The sequence below is a fragment of the Rhinatrema bivittatum genome, chromosome 5, assembly GCF_901001135.1.
Source record: "Rhinatrema bivittatum chromosome 5, aRhiBiv1.1, whole genome shotgun sequence".
NCBI classification, from domain to species: Eukaryota; Metazoa; Chordata; class Amphibia; order Gymnophiona; family Rhinatrematidae; genus Rhinatrema; species Rhinatrema bivittatum.
This window is the reverse complement of record NC_042619.1, coordinates 306,634,189-306,654,950: the sequence shown is the minus strand read 5'-3', so window position 1 is coordinate 306,654,950 and position 20,762 is coordinate 306,634,189. Positions and strand designations below refer to the sequence as shown.

At 45.9% G+C, this 20,762-nt stretch overlaps 1 protein-coding gene across 12 annotated transcripts in view; it reads left to right on the top strand.

Moving 5' to 3' along the window:
• Nucleotides 1-436: 436 nt before the first annotated feature.
• Nucleotides 437-20,762, top strand: part of PAX8 (paired box 8) — a 103,893-nt gene continuing 83,567 nt past the window's right edge. For 11 of the 12 annotated variants that reach the window (XM_029604255.1, XM_029604260.1, XM_029604254.1 and 8 more), the window contains exons 1-2: nucleotides 437-565; nucleotides 10,978-11,170. In XM_029604255.1, coding sequence (XP_029460115.1) covers nucleotides 563-565; nucleotides 10,978-11,170 — 196 coding nt within the window. In that variant the 5' untranslated portion in view covers nucleotides 437-562. Of the gene's footprint in view, nucleotides 566-10,398; nucleotides 10,580-10,977; nucleotides 11,171-20,762 lie in introns of those variants that run through there. The other variant, XM_029604256.1, reaches the window with a different exon arrangement.

Sequence of the window (20,762 nt, the reverse complement as noted above, 5' to 3'; positions counted from 1 at the left end):
TGTACAGCACAGACAACTGAAGAGTGGCTATCCATCAGAACCTCATGCGGACTGCACACTGATTCCTGCTAGTTGAACTCCTCTTTCAAAGGAGGCTGTGAAGTGAAATCAGGAGTGACTCCTGGAGCCAGAGAGATGGAGGACCAGGGTATTTCCAAGTTACTGTTCTGACATGGTCGAACCCTGGGTCCACTGAACTGGCTGAGTGAAACCAGCCATGAGTAACGTTAATGTCGGCATCATTGTAGCTAGGAACTGGCAATACATTGCAGGATTCTAGGGAAAATCTACAACCTTTGTTCTACTCCGGGATTAAGAAAAACAAGTATAAAGCAAAACAGGGAAGACAAGTTAAACATCTAAACTCTGTCAAACATTAATGGAAAAAATTGTTTTTGTGTCACTATTCATGCATTCCACACTCTGTTCTTAAGACCTGACTTGTTCAGTTCCTGTATCACTCTAGTCAAACAGAGACGGAAGAGTTCCCAGCTCCCTGTGCTCCCTTCCACTGCTCCTAACCAATAGAAGAGCTCTCCCAGCTGCGACCTCGCAGCCTGGTATGGTAAGTGGCATTATGACATCATGGCAACCGGGAGGTGTGGCAGTGACGTCACAGACTGTTATGTGCTGACCTGTGAAGGATAAAGTATGGAAATGGTCCTGGATTTCTGCTAATTTTGCTGGAGATTCAGCTACGTTAGAGGGCTTCTCAGAAGCTGGCGATGCTAAATTAGGGCAGCAACGCGTTGCGAGTGAGAAAGCTCCTGTGCTCCTTCCTCTTCACAGATCGCCACCAGCCCTGCACCGCATCTTAACCACCAGAAGAGTTCTGCCCTCTCCCATGGCTTCTGACTAAAGGAAGAGGTCTCCCAGCTGCCTGGGCTTCCTCCTAAAATCTTAACCAACGGAAGAGCTCTTTCAGCCGGCTGTGCTGCCAGTGCTGCACTGTCAGCCAATGGCCGTCCCTGAGCACTACTGGCGCCATCTTACATCCTTCCTCCCTCCCTCCATCCACGGACCTCCAACCTCTTCCCACCACTGTCGCCCTGGACTTCAGGGGCTCTGCTCCAGTGTTGGTATTATCCAGACTTCAGTGGATAATACCAACACTCAAGTCTCCGCTGTGCCTCCCCACCCCTCGCCTTCTGTTCAGGGTAGGGCCTGTGAGACGCTCGCTGTGGTTTGATGATCCCATCACTGGAGAAGAGGGGCAGTGGTGGGAAGGAATGGTGAGAGGCTGGAGGTGGTTGTAGGGAGGAAGGGGGTCGGAGATCTGGGATGGAGTTATAATCCTTGGGAAGCAAGGGGGGCACTGGCACTAATTTAGTATTTTCATCTTCTGAGAAGGCCCCTCTAATGCATCGGAGTCTCCAGCAAAATTAGCAGCGACCCAGCAACATTTCTATAAATTCTCCTTCATAGGTCAGAACGCACAGGGAGGGTAAAGGAATATAATAATCCCACTGACCATAGCAGTCTGTGACAATGTTGTAAGTGACAGGATGAATGAATCCCGAGTTTACCTCCTGTTAGAGACATTGCCACCTCATCAGTTTAGTTAGAACTAAACTGCCAGTCACAGCGATGCGATGTCACGCTCGCACCTCCGGTCATGGGCTGAGACACTGCCTTCTTAACACCGGCAACACTGATGTCACAGTCACAGAGACAGGCGTTGACGTCGTAACTGTAGCCACAGTCACAGGCTGTAACATGCCGTATCCATAGGGCCGAGCTGTGACTTCATAATCAGATGCATAACAGCCTGCAGTAGCAGACTGTAAGGTGAAATGCGCCACAACGGACTGTGACCTCACAGGATTACCCCCAGCATCACAGGGGCTGAAAGTTAGAAGCACCACTGCAGTATTGTATTCAACTAAAACACTTGTGAGGTACTTTTGAGGTCAGTGCAAACCAAGCTGTGCCCATGAATAGATAGTCGGCTAGCATAGATACATTTCCAGAGGCACAAGATGGAAGTGAAGAACTGAATTAGGTTTATTAAAAAAAAAAAAAGCACAAAGTAGAAGACCAGGACAAGGACAATTAAACAGAATGTTTACTTCCTCCTTCCATCACAAATCCCCAAGGATCTGTAAAGTAAATAGGTCGATCTCTCAGTGTTTACTTTCTGTGTAGGGAAATCCCCATTGGACTGAAACAACTACTAAATTTCCCTGACACAATAAATTCCCTTTAATATAATCTTTTTGTCTATGCACTTTTAAATGTGGTGCTTGGAAAGCTAATTTAAGACAAACATCTGTTTTTCAACTCAGTCCAAGACTCTGGAAGATAAAGTGACATGCCCAAGGTTACACAGAGATTCAAGTGGCAGAGCTGGCATTAGACCTGATGCACAGGTCACACAGAGAGTCAGTGACTGAGGCACAGGGAGATACAGCGAGGAGCTCGGGGTCACACAGAGAGTCAGTGACTGAGGCACAGGGAGATAAAGTGAGGAGCCCAGGGTCACACAGAGAGTCAGTGACTGAGGCACAGGGAGATACAGTGAGGAGCTCGGGGTCACACAGAGAGTGACTGAGGCACAGGGAGATAAAGTGAGGAGCTCAGGGTCACACAGAGAGTCATGACTGGGGCACAGGGAGATAAAGTGAGGAGCCCAGGGTCACACAGAGAGTCAGTGACTGAGGCACAGGGAGATACAGTGAGGAGCTCGGGGTCACACAGAGAGTGACTGAGGCACAGGGAGATAAAGTGAGGAGCTCAGGGTCACACAGAGAGTCATGACTGGGGCACAGGGAGATAAAGTGAGGAGCTCAGGATCACACAGAGTCAGTGACTGAGGCACAGGGAGATAAAGTGAGGAGCTCAGGGTCACAGAGAGTCAGGGACTGAGGCACAGGGAGATAAAGTGAGGAGCTCAGGGTCACACAGAGTCAGTGACTGAGGCACAGGGAGGTAAAGTGAGGAGCTCAGGGTCACACAGAGAGTCAGTGACTGAGGCACAAGAAGATAAAGTGAGGAGCTCAGGGTCACACAGAGTCAGTGACTGAGGCACAGGGAGGTAAAGTGAGGAGCTCAGGGTCACACAGAGAGTCAGTGACTGAGGCACAGGGAGATAAAGTGAGGAGCTCAGGGTCACACAGAGAGTCAGGGACTGAGGCACAGGGAGATAAAGTGAGGAGCTCAGGGTCACAGAGAGTCAGGGACTGAGGCACAGGGAGATAAAGTGAGGAGCTCAGGGTCCCACAGAGAGTCAGGGACTGAGGCACAGGGAGATAAAGTGAGAAGCTTAGGGTCACACAGAGAGTCAGTGACTGAGGCACAAGAAGATAAAGTGAGGAGCTCAGGGTCACACAGAGAGTCAAGGGACTGAGGCTCAGGGAGATAAAGTGAGAAGCTCAGGGTCACACAGAGAGTCAGGGACTGAGGCACAGGGAGATAAAGTGAGGAGCTCAGGATCACACAGAGAGTCACTGACAGGCACAGGGAGATAAAGTGAGGAGCTCAGGGTCACAGAGAGTCAGTGTCTGAGGCACAGGGAGGTAAAGTGAGGAGCTCAGGGTCACACAGAGTCAGTGTCTGAGGCACAGGGAGATAAAGTGAGGAGCTCAGGGTCACACAGAGTCAGTGACTGAGGCACAGGGAGATAAAGTGAGGAGCCCAGGTTCACACAGTGATTATGTGGCACATGGACACAGGCCTGGAGTTAGGCATAGGTAACGTAGTCAACTGCCTCCGGCACCAAATTCTTATAGGCCCTGGAATTTCGCCACCCCTGCCCTGCCTAAATCAGAGCCTGAGTGATGGCGCTGCTTCTTTCGGCATCTGAAGGTGCTGAAAAAGCATCGAGGGGTCTTCAGCCCTCACGAGCTGACGGATCATGTGGTACCTGGCCCTCCTCCCACTCAGACTTCCTTTTAACAATCAGGCCGATACATTAAAACCCATGGGAGAGCCGGCGTTCCAAGGCGAACGCCCGGTCTCCCGACACATGCACAGGCCACTCTCCTGTGCGCGCAATTTAGTATGCAAATGAGGGCCTGCGGTAAAAAGAGGCGCTAAGGACACTAGCGCGTCCCTAGCACCTCTTTCTTGACAGGAGCGGCGGCTGTCAGCGGGTTTGACAGCCGACGCTCAATTTTGCCGGTATCGGTTCTGAAACCCGCTGACAGCCACGGATTCAGAAAACAGACGCCAGCATAATTGAGCGTCCGTCTTCTGACCCGCGGGCCAATTTTAAATTATTTTCTTTTAAATTTTACATTTTTTTTTAATTTTGGGGCCTCAGACTTAATATCGCTATGATATTAAGTTGGAGGGTGTTCAGAAAAGCAGTTTTTTCTGCTTTTCCGTACACTTCCCCGGCGCCAGCAGAAATTAACTCCAGCCTTTGGGCAGGCATTAATTTCTGAAAGTAAAATGTGCAGCTTGGCTGCACATTTTGCTTTCTGGATCACGCGGGAATAACTAATAGGGCCATCGACATGCATTTGCATGTTGCGGGTGCTATTCGTTTCGGGGGGGGGGGGGTTGGCCACGCGTTTTCGACGCGCTATTACCCCTTACTGTATAAGAGGTAAAAATAACACATGGAAAACGCATGGCCAAACGCAGACTGTACTGTATCGGCCCACATATAAAGCTATGCGAGGGGCATGACATCACAGGGTTCGTCAGGATGCCAGGGCTGCTGAAACGTCCTGCGACTTGGCGATAAGAAAGGAGACGGAAAGGGATTTGGGCAGGCGGAATTGTCCCCAGCCCCCTCAGCAGGGAGAAAGGGGCAGATAACTCCCCCTCCCCCCACTGCCTAGGGGCACATTTTACCTTACTCCGGCCCTGAATGGACAGAAAGTCACAAGTTTTTCTTAACTTATTATGATTTTTTAATTTTTCTCTTCTTCTCCTACCCCATTATTTTAATCATCCTGTGCGCTTTTGCATGTTCTCGTGTGGGGTTTTTCCTGCGTCCGTCTCTTGCGGGTATGTAATAACGTATTCGGCGCAGGAAAAACGTGCACGCAAACCCGTTTAAAAGGCCCGTGGCAGGTTGTCTGAGCGAGTGCATGCGAATGGCATGCAAAGGAGGGAACTATCTCATCAAAGGCAATGCAGGGAGCCGCGCTAGCAGGGAGATCGGGTTTAGTGTGGATTTTTTAAGGCGGGTTTTGAGTGCCTGGGTCAGGGCCGGAGGTGAGCGAAAGCACCAGTGTGGAGAGCTGTTTTTTTGATGCTTTTGCAGGTCAGCCAAGCGGCGGATGGAGCGGGTAGAGAGAAGGCAGCTTCTCGATGAGGCAGAATCGCCGATCTACGTGTCACGCTCTCGCCGGCGGTCGGAGTCCGATCGTGAAGGGGGTGAGATCTTGCTCTACCAGCCCTCCACATCAACTTCCAGACCACTAATTGATTCGGTTTTTTTTTTTTTTCAAAAAAGAAATGGTTCCGCCCTGAGAATCAATCGCGGGTTTTCGCACGCCGCCGGGTGTCCGCAGGGGTTTCTGCGTGGATGTCTGTGCGATTTACTAGACAGCGAGTGCATTTGGGTGTACGCAGATTTTTTGCACGTATCTAATTAGCATATGCGGCCGTTATTACACCCTGCTGTTTTGTGCTGTGCGCACCAAAAACAAATCTGCGCAGAAAACTCAGTGCCGGTTTTAGCATGGGCCCTATTACATTGGCCCCTCTGCATATACCTTTGGCAACACGTGAAATTGTCATCCCAATAAAGTTATCTGAATCTGAGAGTCAATGGCTGAAGGGAGAGAAAGTAGTGTGGATTACACAAAGTCAAAGACTGAGGTACAGAAAGGCTCCGTTTGAACGTTCAAAAACATGGAGTCGACTCAGCACCCTCGCATGAAATTCCACGCTAATGACTGGGCTTTAAGCATGCCACCCCCCAATGCAGAGAGGAGTGCTGGCTGAACACACTTTTTTTTAATGCTGGAAACTTTATGCCTGGGTCAGAGGTGGTGTATGGTCAAGTAACATTTTTTTAAAAGTCTTACCTGCTCTACTGACGCTTAGCCAGATAAGAATAGATATCTGGCTATCTGACCCGGTTCACTGCTACTTAGCTGGATAAGTATTTGTCCAGCCAAGTTGCAGTGAGCCCGCGCCAGATAAATACCGTCTTACCCAGCTAAGTGACAGCGGCTAACCACGGCCAGCTAGCCGGAGACGTCCGTACTTATCTTGCTAAATGGCAGAGGATGTCAGAACTCTCCTGTTGGCACCTTCCTCATCCCCCCTTTCCTCTCGAGTTAAAAATGTGCGTTCAGTCCACGCTGAAAGCACATTTTCAGGCTGATGGAATATCGGGGGCGCATAAAACGGGGAACGTGACTTAATATTAAAATGAGCTGCTGTGGTGAAAAGGAGGGGAAATTGGGCGTCCCTAGCACTTCCTCGGCATCAGGCACCCAGGACCGTGTACATTGTGGGTGTATATTGGGTGGCCCAGAAATTTTTTTTTTTAGAACATTTTTTTTCACATGATTTCGCTTTCTGGGGTCACAGAAAGCAGGAATTTTGGTTTGTTTTTTTTTACAATGAGCCCTTGAGCATGGAAGACTTTTAAGCCAGTCCCAGGCTGGCATAAAATTAGCCACTTTACAAGGGCACATTAGCTGCACGGGAAACTTTTTGAATCACGGGGGATTAGCTAGTGGCTTCATCTACATGTACTTTCAGGTGATGAGCGCCATTACCTCCATGCTCGATTGGACGCTCGCTTTGGACCACGCTAATCCCCGTTTTTGCATCAGGGATTATGGACGCGCGTCTAAAATGCGTGTCCAATTGCGTGTTGTGCCATGCGCTGGCCACAGTGCATGGTATTGTTTTGGCCTGTTTAACCAGGTGAGTGCATGTTTTTAACTCCCAATGCATTAGAATGGCCTTAGCTCACTGCATCGAGAGTTGAAAAAGCATTAGCCTGTGCATTAGGAAACTGGGTCCTGAATTGCAACGCACAGTTTTAATGCTCAGGTTTCTGCATTGGGCTGAGAGAGGGTGGGACTCAATTGCCCAGATCTTTTTCTGATTGCCAAACCCCACCTATTCCCTGACAAACACAAAGAAATCCAAAAAAAGTCCCTTGGCGGATTACTGTTTGGAGAAGGAGAGTGATCTGATCCTGTTTAATTATCTGACAAGCAGCACAGAACCAGGTCTCACGGTTACCGGGTCATTATAAGCCCTGTAATTCATTGTTGCTGGGTCAAGAGTCTTCTCCAGAGCACTCACAAATCTTCTTTGACTTAAAGTGTGAAAAGCAGTAAATCACAGTCAGAAAACGCTGCTTTGGGGTGATGGGTTCATCACTGGGATGTGAGGGAGGCTGGGCACTGAGTTAAACCAGTGTCCAAAAGCCACCATAATATATAGAGAATATTCAGAAAAATGCAGAACTATGGTGGTTTGAAGCTAGAAATTGGCTTTCAACCTTGTGTTAATTCAACTGTCTATGAACGATGTTTCCCAGCCTTTGGATCCCGAGGCACAGCAGCCTCCATTATGCAGGCATTGTGGACATGGAGAGCACTCGTATGACCAAAAGGGGAGCACCGAAAGCCCCCACCAGTCTCTCTTCCAAATGTAAAAAGAAAGGGAGAGAGGGGCAGAGTCACACATGAGCCTGTCATGGTGGACCAGTTCTCTCTGTGCACAAGAGTAGGAGAAGGGAGAGGTTGCTGCTGGGTCGCAGACAGCCGGCTTTGGGTAGTTTTCTTGGCTGATGCTTGGAACTGCCGGAGTTTTCTCCACTGCTGCTGCTCCCAAGACTCGCAGGGGGCCAATTGCAGCGAAGACCCGCGCTGAAAATGGGCGCTCATATTGAGCACCTGTTTCCCTAACGCGCGTACAGCCACGTGCCCCCGGGCGCCCCATGCAGTATTTAAAAGAAAGGCTGCGTAAAAAAGGGCAGGCTAGGGGAGAATTGGGTGTCTGTAACAAGTCAATTGCATTGGATGCCCACAATTGCAAAGGGCACGGAATGCGAGGGTCCGTTTTTATCCCGCGTCTTCAGGCCAATTTTTTTTTTCTTATTTTGCTGAGGTCGTTGAAGTGTCTTATATTAAGCGCCCCTTGCTATGGGCATCTAAATCGTGTGGCCATAAGAATTTTTATTTTTTTTTTTAAATCAAGCCAATAAATATGTTTTCTCCGCCCGCAAACAGTAAATTAAAGTGTCACGCCAATAATAAGTAGGGGGCACACCCATCGCAACACGGAGGACCGTATTATTTTTTTTTTTTAATTTCTCATGAGCCCTTGACTCACAAATTGACTTTACTCCACCGCCAGGGCTGGAGTTAAATTTGCCACATTAAAACGTGTGCATTACGTGCCCAGTGCTTTCCTGCATCTACATGGAATTTACATGTGATGGGTGCTATCAGTTATGCATTTGTTTGGATGGTGCGTGTTTTGGATGCACTGATCTCCTTATTGGATTGGGTGCTAGTCTAGCTCATCCAAAACGTGCGCCCAACTGCGTGTAAACCTGTGGGCTATGCTGGACGCAGTTTTTTTTGCATTGGCCCCACAGTGGGTCACACATCCAGTGCTCAGTGCAAGCTCTCTCTCAGTCTCACTTAGCCCAGGGATAGGACAGAGGCTGGAAGGACTCAAAGGAGGAGGCTCAGGAGGGAGTCCCAGCTATCTGTGCTCTGCATGCTGCTCATTAATTATCACACTGCAAGGCTCACGCTGGAGCCAGGAAGAGGCGCATGCATGATTACACATTGGCAGAAAGGATCTCTTATACTCTTAAGAGCCACTCCTGCTGTCTCTTGTTGCTGCAAGGTGCCGAGAGCAGAGCTTGGGGTGCTGGCCTGGATCTGAGCATCAGGCAGCGGCGACTTTCCCATGGCACATCTGATCAGGTCTGAAGTCACACTGGTCTGCCACAGCACGCCGGTTGGAAGTCACTTCCTTGGGCCCTTATCCCAAAAGGATGCTTTCTCCATTCTGTGCTATTATTAGCTGCTAGCCTGTTTTCTCTTCTGGTTTTATTCCCAAGTAGCTTTTCCTTGAATTGTCCTATTATATTTTATTTCTTGCATTTAACTATGTTATGTGGAAAAAATTATGGCTGGATCTCAGTTTTGAAAAATATCCTTATTGATTGTTTCGTAGTAACAAATAAATGAAGGGCTTTGGAAGTTTGGTGGCATCCTCATTGCTAATTGAAACAAGTTGTGGTCTAAATGCTGTCCAGTTTCAGCCATTTCAAATCCAAGCCTGGGATAAAGGAATAAGAGATATACTTGCCGCTTTAGGTAGATTTTTTCTTGTTTAAAGATGATTACATTATGAATGGACTGTAGCCAGGGTGGAACTTGGATGGTTGGTTGGTTGGCGCTACTGCTCCCAAGTTTCAAGCTCATGCTAATTCATCCCCTTTTTGTGAAGTGTGTCAGATTTCACCTAGTTTGGGAAAATGTACAAAGTGTGCCGTGGAGGTCAACAACAATGTTTCCTCCACTGTGTTCTGAGGGAGATTGATTGTGGCTACGGACAGACAGCGAGAGAAAGAAAATGAAAGCAAGAGGTGCTGAACTTTCAAACTCCCAAGGATTATTGCTCGTCGATAGCTCACGTGTTTGTTTTTTTCCAAATGAATTGCACCGTAGTTTGCACGTGCATTTGCTAAAGAAACACCAACATTTGCGCGCTTTGGTCCGGGCATTGCCCCTCTTCAGCTGTCCGTGCTGGGTTCCTGCTTTACATTTATCAGCGTGGTATCTGCAGAGGGATCAGAAGAAGAGCTGCTCTTCAGCTGTCCATGCTTTTCTTGCTTCAATGCATGTCGTCAACTGTCCGTGCTGTATTCATGGTTCAGAGTGATACATGGAAAGCATGAACACAGCACGGACAGCTGAAGAGCAGATCTACATCAGAGTTCCATGCGGATGGCACATTGATACATGCAAAGCATGAAGAGTGCACGGACAGCTGAAGAGCCTATTTACATCAGAGCCCCAGGTAGGCCTGGCTGATCCATCATGTAAAGCACGAACACAGCAGGGACAGCTAAAAACTGGAATCAGGAAGGAGTGGGCCTCCCAAGCAGATCTGGCAATACAGGAGTAGGACCAAGAGAAAAGGTGCACACCTTTGCCACTGCAGGAAAAAAAAAAAAAAAGCACAATCCCTTAGGCCACAAAAGAAAGGGGACCTAGGAAGAAGAACCAAAGAGGACCAGATACAGAACCGAGAAACAGGCTACAGTGGATTTATGCTTTTTTTTTTTGGAGCAACCTGGCTCCTCCTGCGGCAGTTAAGTGTAAAACCACTGGGCCATGGCCCCTCTTTCCCACCCCACCCCACCCCACGGCCCGCCCCCCAAACCGCCCCCAGCCAATGGGAGGCCGGCAAGCTTTGCTCGGCACCTCTCACACCTCCTCGATGGCATAAAACCAGCTGGGGACCTCTGGCAGGTTGGGAAACCAATTTTTCCTAAACAATCAAATAAAGAAAGACAGAAAGACAGACAGACAATCCAAAGGAAAGGGGCTCTGTGGCTCTTCTTTGCGGCGACGGCTCCTGGCAGCGGCAGAAAAGGAGGGAAACTTGGCGGATCTTTGGGGAAGAGCAGGTAAATGTCCGGGACATGTGGAAGGGGCTGCAAGGATCGCCCTGCTGTGGCCCGATGGGGGGGGATTTTGCTACTTCCAAAGGGAGCGGTGCAGTTTGCAAAAAGACAAAACAAAACGGGGGTGGGGGCTTCTTAAACTTGTGGGGTTATTTTAGGAGGCTAAAGGGGGCTGTGAAAGAGAAATACGTTCATTTTAGCAGAACTCCAGTTAGAATCGCTTGCTGTATAGTTGGTTGTGGTTTTTTGTTTGTTTGTTGGTTTATTTTCAAAGGAAGGAAGGAAGAGCAAAGTTTTGCGCGCGGGCCCCTGGTGGGGTTAAGGTGTTTTGGGGGGGGGGGATGGGGGATGGGCAGCTGGACGTGCCCCGTGGCTGAACCTAACTGCGGTCTCTTCTCCAGGTGCCCCCTTCGCCCTTTGGCACTCACCCCCTGGCACCGCACGGGACCTCCGAAGAAGACTGGGAAGGAGAGGGCGTCCGGCCGCAGACCTCCGAGGGTTTTCTCATCCTCCTGCTCGATCGCCCAGCGGTGGGGGGGGAAAAAAAAATCCAAGGCAACCCAGAAACGATGCCACATAACCTCACAAGATCAGGTAAGTGGCCGCGACTCCATCGCCTCGCGTCCATCTGAGTAAGAGTTGCATTTTTTTTTTTCCAAGCTGGTGTTTTACACTAAACTTCCCCGGACCCTGTTTCCAGTGACCCCTGGGAGATCGGCCTGCAGGGGTTTCTCCCTGCTTATTCTGCACGGGTTGCAAGAAAAACATTTTGCTTTTCACCTGCACTAAATCTGAGGGCGAACTAAGGGGGCAGTTTTGGGAAGGCTGCTGGATTGCTTTTCAAGAGCAGCGATCGCAATGAAATAGTAACGCGTTTATCTCTCCGTGCAAGTGCAGTGCGGTCCTGTATTTATTCCCTGTCCGCCTAACCTGGCAGCGGGGTTTGCAGTGAGATTTGAATCCCTTAGCTCGCCTGCCTTTCCAGTTAAAATAGCTGGAAGATTTTTTTACAACATCGAAATCGAAAGCCGCTCAAAATGAGATCTTTCGATCCAAGCGGCCTTTCCTCCTGATGGGGAGATGAACTTAGCCTTTCAGGGGGGAAAAAATGTCTTTCTTTGACCACGGCTTTGGTTGGCCTGAGAGAAACATTTAAAATAACTGAGCACCATAACAAGAAAGGCGGAGATCAAAAGCAGGATTATGTTGAAAAACTTGAGAGGGAGAAAACATTAAGAATCGGGCAGAAGGGGCTCTTAAATTGGCTGGAAAAATCTTCAGAAAAAGAAAAAAAAAATCGGCTGGACGGGATTTAAAAAAAAAAAAATGCGGAGTGGGCAAATCGAAAAGAAAAACCTGTCAGAAAGTTATCATAATCCTAGTTAATAAAATACTTTATTTAAAAAAAAAATCCAGATTGAAACAGTTTCATTCTTGTACAGATTTACTCAAGTAAAAATGACTCTTATTGAGTGGAAGAAATTACTGATTATTCGTAGAGGTTCCAATAAACAAAATTAGGCAGGAAAGAGGAGCTGGGGAAATACCGGTAACATATTAGCGATCTAGCGTCAAAGTTACTACCACAATAACTTCTGGGTAAGAAACCTGACAGGAGGTTAAAAGGAATTGGATTTTTTTTCCCCCTTCTCATGCTCAGTGAAGTGGCAAGGAAAAAAGGTGTTTTATTATGTTAGAACAAAATAACAGGTTAGTGTGTGCGCAGCGCGGAGCTGTAAGGAGCAAAGTAGCCAACCGTAGGACGAAAAATAATAGCCGCATCCATTCTGGGGAAATTGAGATGGCTTTCCACGCCGGGATCTGTATTTCTGGGGGTGGAGGGGGGACCCGCAGACAGGTAAATCAATAGAGAGACAGAGACAGATAGAAGAGGAGCTGGAGTCCTTATCACTTTTACCCCCGTTTCACTCTGAAAATAACGACTTGGCTTTTGCAAAATAGTCTCTTTTCGCTATTTCGTGTAGCGAGAGGGGGATGAGCCGAGAGCCTAGGATACGATTTCTGCTGTGGTGACGCTGGATTTGGGGGGGTGCGTGTGTTTGTTTTGTTGTTTTTTTTTTTGTCTAAAACGAAAATCCAGGAGGGAAGGGAGTAGTAGGAGGAACGGGCTATCGAGGAAGGGAAGGTGACGCTGCCCGATTTTCGGGGACTGGGGAGCTGATGTTGTTCTTGTGGTTGTTGGGGGTTTTTTTTTTTTTTTTTTGGGATTAAAGTTAGGGATGGGTGCTGGAGGAATGAGGTTGAAAGAGTTTCCCACACGTTTGTTTTCCCAACACCAGCTTTCTGTCCGTCTGAGGCCATTAATTGGCGGATTAGTGCGCCGATCCCCCGGGTGATGTATAGACCTCGGAGTGGAGAGAAAAGTGAATTTACAGAGAGAGAGAGAGAGAGAGAGTTACACTCCTATTGATCCCAGGCACCAAGCTGAGACAAAATCAATATTTCAAATTAATTTGAGGCGCATATGAAGTCCACTCTGTAAACGAAACATTTGTTATAATAAAGTAGGGTCAAGGCCTGAATTGAGTGTCATCTAATCTCTCTATTTATCTAGATGTTAACACATTGATCTGTCTGTGTGTGTGTGTGTGTAAAAATTCAGAGCTGGAATATGTATACATGTGTGCTTGTGAATTATATATATAGATACACACACATCCAATATATTATATATATATAATATGACACACACATCCAATATCTGTTTATTTATATCTATATTTATATCTGTTTATATGTTTATTTCTAATAGTTTAACATCAAAGTTCACTATCTATATATAGAGGGAGAAAAATAGTTATAATATGCATGTCTGCAAAATATGCAGGTGTAGACTATATTTAAATATATTACTCAGAGTTGGAGATAAAAATTCCTTATCTGCCGTATAAATCCAATAAAGAGCAGACTCACTATTTGTGCTGCTTTTCTCTTAACGTTGTAAAATTGGATCAGTGAAATTCCAAACTACAATACTTTCTGTCCATCGGAACTTGTTTCTGCGCTTGGCAGGAGAAAACTCATCTGAGAAATAAACACAAAAACCAGGGCACCCCTGCACCCGGATATAAATGACTGCGACTGACTAGGCGTGGAGTGCACCGTATGGAGCCCCGGATTTGCAGGCTGTGTGGATGCATGCACGTATGTGTGTGTGCGTAAATGTATATAATTAGAATATATATAATTCCCAAGCACACTTATTTACATATTCCAGCTCTGAAGGTTTGGGGTGCAAAATTATATACTAGGCAGCAAAAGCTAGAGAAGGGATGGGGTTGGTTATAGACCTAAAAAACAATTAATCAAGAAATACCGTGTGGGCTTCTGGGCAAGTGAGTCTGTGCACTTAAGGTAAAAAATGAGCAGTCATTTAGTGCTTAAATGTTGGTAGATGAGTGAGAGCCCGCACTCGGACCCTACTGCCCAGTCCCGATCTCTCTCTCTCTCTCTGTCTGTCCGCCAGTCTATCTTTTCCCTGTTTCTGTCTTGGTAATTTCTGCTTATTTCGGACTCCCTTCTTTTCTCCCTCCAAGGAGGCTCGCCTCTCCCACCCACCCTATTCTCTTCTTGTCTGCTAAATTGTTTGCGCGTTGCCGATATTTATTCCGTTCCATAGACGGACAAACGGACGTCGAGCGACGGGCTTGCCCTTCCTAGGCTCCCATGATAATAATAATCGCTTCTAATCTGCCGCAAGACCTGAAAACGGCTTCTCCCCCCAGGTGAAGCCTCTCCCTTTCAGATTTCTCTTCTATCCCGCCCTGATCTTGCCCCGATTTAAAAAAAAAATAAAAATGAAATAAGTCATTCCAAGGGCAATCCGATTGTGTTTCTTATTAAATGAAGGATTGAACCCGCGACTCTTTGCCCAAGTGACCCGTTGACCCGGGAGCGGGTGGGTTTTGTGTTAAAACAGGTGCTTCCCAGTCTCAAAAGCGGCAATTGTGGCACATTTTATTTTTTTTCAATGTGAGCAATTTCTCCAACACCCCTTCTAGTTTTCTCCGTTTTAAACAAACACTCTCAAGAGCATTCGTAAAAAAAATAAATAAAAACAAATAAAAACACCAGAACAACAAAACAAAAAATATATAAACACATCTGCTGGAAAATTAATTAGGAGTCGCGTTCAAGCACTTTTGCGGCATCCAAGCACAAACAGCTCAAAACGAGCACAATATGTTTTTATTTTAATTAACTCGATTTCAACTCCTTGCTATTAAATCACAACTCACTAGATTAGACCCCCAGATTGCATTTTTACTAGGTGTACAGAAATTCTTTTGATTAATTCTTATTGCATATTTTTTTTCAGAAATACTTTAGCTCTTTTATTTGAAGGCTATTTTTTTGTTTTGTTTTGTTTTGTTACAAGAAAAATAAATCCTGGTGGGGAAAAACTGCAACCATTGAATCATATTTTTCGATTACTTAAATAGGCTGCGTGGGGAGAGATGGATCGAGTTATTTTGAAAACCACTTGAAATAAAACGATCTTACTTTAAGGATAATAATTATTGGAGCTTCTTGCTTTAGTCAACAATTGATTGAGTTATTGAAGAAAAGTCTTAAAGATAGTTTATTCTTCTGCTTCCCTCTGATGTGAGTGGACATTATTCATTTCTTTTTGAGGGAGTGGGGGTTGTTTTTTGTTGTTGTTTTTAGACAGTTGGATTCCTCACCCCCCACCAAAAAAAAAGGTCCTTAATGAAAGTTAATTAGGAGATAATTTAGCTACCTCCTGAATTAGTTTGCAGATAAGTATCTTTTCAGCCTTTGTCACTTTAATTGCCCTGTAGATGGATGGAGGGGTCATTTTTTCTCTGACTGACACGTTTTTTGATGGCACTTCGGAGGAATTTATTTTGTTTCTCTACTTTGAACAGGCATTTTTTATTATCTGGCCGTGAATCTTAAGCTACACTCCATTTGGAGGGGGTTAATTAATTTTAAGATGTCACCTTGCAACATGTCCATTTTAACAATATATAAATGACCTAGAATGGTAAAGAGAACATTAGGTGTAAATCAGTCAAAGGAATTGTTGGGGTTGTTTTGAGGGGGAGAGAGAGAGAGAAAGACAGAGAGCTAGAGAGAGTTGAAATAAAAAGTAAGTACTTTATTCTCCAAATAGTGCGCTCTCTGCATAACAAATAGCACAAACATGTATTTGTTCTACAGAAGGTTTATTTAGCAGGGTGTGACTGCTGGAAAATTATTACAGGGATTATTTTGGTGGAGAAGATCTTCTTATTTACTGAAAAAGGGGGGTTGCTAAAATGAGGGCTGGCCATTTCTCCAAATGCAGGTATAATGCTTATCTGAAGTCTGGCTGTGAACTAAGTGAATCTACATCCAAGTTTATTAGACCAAAGGCATGAATCAATGCACATGAATGATGTAAATATATATTTGTATACAGACAAAGACATTATGTGAAATCTTGTTTCATATACAATGTATGTGAAATCACTTTGTTTTGTGTGTGTATGTGTATATATACATACATACATACACATACATACATACACACACACACACATACATACATACATACATATATACATACATACACACACACACGTACAAGATAAAACAAACCAGAAGGGAGACTAAACTGAAGCAGTAATTCACAAATGAATACTGAGGCTTATTAAACAGTGCTTATGCCTCAGAAAGACAGACCATTGTAATCAGACCCTCCGATACCCCGTTAATATCGATCTTTGGCACACAAACAAAACGCCAGTTTGCTTTTGAATGACTTGGGTCATAGTGGACTTGAGGCAACTCATTCGGCTTAAAGCTTCAGTTTGGAGGAAAAGGGGGAAAAAAAAATCCCTGTTTGGTTTTATTATAAATGGACGGGGGGGTGGGAGGTCAAGAACATGAAAATAAACCTGTCTAGTGCAGGCTTTTGAAGTGAGATGGGTTTTAGAATAAAGTCGTGCAATTGCCGAGCCAGTCCATGGGAATGGGTGGGAAGGAGACTCAAACGAACAAGTTGCAGTCAGGTTTCGGAAAATGCCAACCGCAAAAAATGTCAGCAGAGCAGGACAAAAATGTTTTAAATTGGACAATACCTACAGGCCAGAGGCACTAAAGTCTCTTCTCCCATTTTGCATCATAAGGAAAATGTTTAGTACATCTGGCCCTATTTGTGCCGTCCTCATCAGGTAAATCAAAGCCTCTTTTTTAATCAAATATACATGTCGCTAGTACTACATTAACAAAAAAAAAAATGAAATTGATCAAATGCTGAAAAGTAAAGAAAAAAGTGGTGCAAAATAGGCATTTTTTTTTAATCTGTCTTAAAATGTTTATCCAATAACTCCATGGGCTGTCATGTCTCACACACAAGCAACTTCATTTATTTGTCTTTTTATTTTAAAAAAAAAAATGTAACTATTGGGACAGGAGTCATAATAATATCATGGTTTCCGTATCACTGAGAAAAGTTCACTTAGCGTTACTGGAATCCCACCCTCTTGTACACTGAATTTTCAGCTGGATTGAAGGCAGTCTTACATTCTTATTAAGATGTGTTTGATATTTAAGAGATTTACTTATTCAGTGCCTCTGTAAAAAAACCAAAAAATTCCTTATTGCATATTTTTTTAAAACTCTCTTAACTAATATGATTTCCAGCACTTGTACAGAGCAAGAGCTTTTCAAGCTTGTATCTGACTTCTAATAAATGCTGTCAGCTGCTTTGAGCATCATTTGGGAAGGAAGGCTAAAAATCCCCTAATTTGTATTATTTTTATTATTCTGTGAAAGTGAAGCTTCTTGCCTCTCCCAACCAGAGTAACTAGTGCAAGCCACACTCACATCAAATAAAGCGGTATCTATAATTGTTGCAGACTCATCCCGTACATAATAAGATTTTTTAAGCTTTTTTTTTTTTTTTTAAATGTTAGCTTGGGACTGAGCTTCCCTGTTCTGTGTTTTTTTCTTCTTGCAAGCATTCATCGCCTACCTGGTTATTCCAGAAGCACCAAACATATATCAAGCAGGTGATATTTTATTCTGAACATGGCTAGGGCAATTCTTGATCACAATTCCACCAGAAAATTACAGATCAAGTAGCGTTTCTCCCGATTTATAGTTGGACCCACCTTGAATTCAGTGTGAAAAATGAACACTGTTTCTTCTGCCCATGATCAGCCTAAAGATCTTTCCCTTGTTTCGTTTCGTTATGGACTTTATTTTCAACACTAGAGAAAGCAGTAGGTTAGAGGCCTGTCAGATCAGAGAGCATTCTGCTTTTAACTGCTTTGCAGGTGCTAATGGCGAGGGAAGGAGGGAACTGTTATTTTCATAGGACCGTGGAAGGTCTGGGAAGAAAAAAACATCTTTTGAGTAGTTTGGGTGGACAACATTTAAAATAAAGCTGGGACATTCATGGGCTGAACTCTCATTCTTTCTGCTTTTCTATCTGTGCAAGTGAAGGCAAGAAGCCTTCGTAATGTTATCGGAAGACAGAGGGGGTGGCTCCTGGCCGCGCTGGGCCTGAAGGACAAGGAGTTCTCTGTGAGCTGTGGCACTGGGGCAGGACAGGAATTAGCCACAGATGATGATGATGATGATGCACCGAAGCTTTCGAGACCACCTTCAGATGCCACACTCCGACGTGGTCTCAGAAGCTCCCCTGTAACGTCCGTGGATGAGTCCCATCTCATGTTGGTCCAGTAAAAGTGCTCACACTTCTTGAAAATCAGAACGATAAGGCCCCCAAAACGGAAGGAGAAAGGGGTGCATTTTGGATGCCAGAGAGGGGCCACATTCTTCTTTTTGGAGGGCTTGGGGAGCATGACATCCAGCATTTTACCACTGACTGAAACTCTGGGATTCCTAAATCTGCCGCCGCCTAGTGTAAAGGCCCCTGAACACCGAGGCTGCCATTGCAGACTCTTTTCTGAAGATGAAGCGACTCGGCTCTTACTGAGCACATGAGACAGGTTCTTCTTAAAAAGCAAAGAAGCAGAAATGTTTGAGGACTGTTTCTGTGGAGAAAGTCAGAAAGAGAGAAATGGAGAAAAAAGGAGGAGAAAAAGAAAGCTAGGATGTGAAAGGGAGAAATGGGGAAGAAAGAGAAAAGGAAAACAGAGAAAAGAAAAGAGAAAAAAGTGAAGGAGAGAGGAATGAAACAAAGAAATAAAGGAAAAAGTAACAGAGAAAAGAGAAAGTAAGGTAGAAACAAATACAGGGAAGGAAGAAAAATTAGGAAAAGGGATGGACAAAGAATGAACGTGAATAATAAAGAAGAGAAAAAGAAGGAAAAAACAGAAAAGAAAAAAATAGTTAAAAACAAGGAAAGAAAAAGAGAAAGCTAGAAACAGAAAAGGCAAGAAAGAGTAACGGGAGAAAGAAAAAGTAATGTGGGCATGAACGAGCAAGAAAGAGAGAAGAGAAGAAATCCTGAAAGGAATGGGCAGCACTTGAGAGGTCAGCAATTTTCCAAGAGGCCGTTACGTGTCACTTCTTTCTGTTAGACCAGGAAGTGGGAGAAAGGTGGGGACCAATGTTTGCCATATCCTTGCCACTGGTTTTCACCACTGGTGCTCCTTTCCTTTAAAAACAAAACGACGTGACCCCCTAGCTGTCTGTCTGTCTGTCGGCTGTGGGTCTGCAGATCTGTCAGTCCTTCGGAGGCCGACCCGCTGGGCGATGGCTGCATTAGGAGGGGGATACCAGCAGGCTGGCAAAATATTTCGCCTCGCTCGAGAAAAGCCATCCAGAGCGATAGAAAGGAGTATTCCACTTTTATTTTATTTTATTTTTTTTTCTTTTTCTGTTCTGGCTTTGTTTCTGGACACCCTTGGCTTCATCTGAATCCTTCTGTTTGTTCCGTGGGCTTTCTCCTGCTTACCTTGCTGGACTTCTGTTCATCGCTCACACTGTTCCCTTCGCTCTTTCTGCCCCAGCTCACAATCCAGCTACAGCTGAGGGCCGATCTCCCTCTATCGCTGGCTGGACTTAACTGCCCCTCACCTACTGGGGTCAGAATTAGCCTTTTCTCCAGCCCCAGTCCTCTCTTTCACTCCCGTGTACATCATCTGTGAATGTAGTGTTGGGGGGTGGGGGGCAGGAATAATGCTTGGAGTTACAGCGCTACTGTGCAAAGCTGATAAGTATTCCAGGTATTTTGTTTGTTTAGGATAATTCCATGCTCCAAAGAGCTTACGGTCTAAGTCGGTATCTGAGGCAGTGAGATAAAGTGATTTGTCCCGCCGTGACAGGGAATGTCAGTGGGAGATGTAGCGAGTGAACCCTGCTCTTCCGTCCATTGCTCCAAACACTAGGCCGGTCCCTCTCCTCCCAGTAAGCAGTGATACAGCAGCTGCTGAGGAGAGAGGGGGCAGGCAGGGGAAGAACAGGGGCAATAGAGAGAAGAGAGAGAGAGGGCAGGCAGGGGAAACCCACACAATAAGAAGTCATGAAGCACTAGCCAATAGCAAGACGGCTTTAAAAATGGGTGATGCTGTCTCTGTTCTCTCCGTGGCCTTGTTTTCTGCATTGGTGTTTTGCTTGCACCGATATTACATTCCCTTAAGACCAGGGTGACGCCAGTCAGAGTGCAAAGCCAGGTGTCCCGAGAGCACAATTTTCAGAAACCATTTACCCATTGGAAATAGCCGTTGAGCTTGGTGAAAGGGCTTTGGGAAACCTGCCGACGCCATCCGCAATGATGTTCTGCCGCAATGGCCCCCTCTTTCCCCCCCCCCCCCCCCCGTGCTGAGTGGAGGTGGGGATTAGGGCGGGGAATGCTCCAATGCCTCCTGCGATCTTCGGGGGGGGGGGGGGGAACGTATCTGCAGGAAAGCGCGGGGGCAGGGTCTTGGCAGCCTTCAGAGGGAAAAGTGCGTACTTGCATTCCCTTTGAGGGCTGGTGCAAAGCCTGCGGCCTGAAAGCACCTTTGCACGTTCCATCGAAATGCACAGTCTTGAAAATCCCCCCCTCCCCCCAAGGATTGCCGGCAGTAAAATACATCCAGTGCTACCATGCCTGTGAGAAAGGGGCCCCCGGGCTAGCCCTTCCTGTCAGGAATTTGTCGGTTCTGAGACCAGGAGAAGAATGATCCAAAGGTGTCGGGTGCGAGCTTGCCGGGCCACGTGAACATCTGAAGGAGGGGCCTGTGGGGGTCCGGAAACCTCCTAG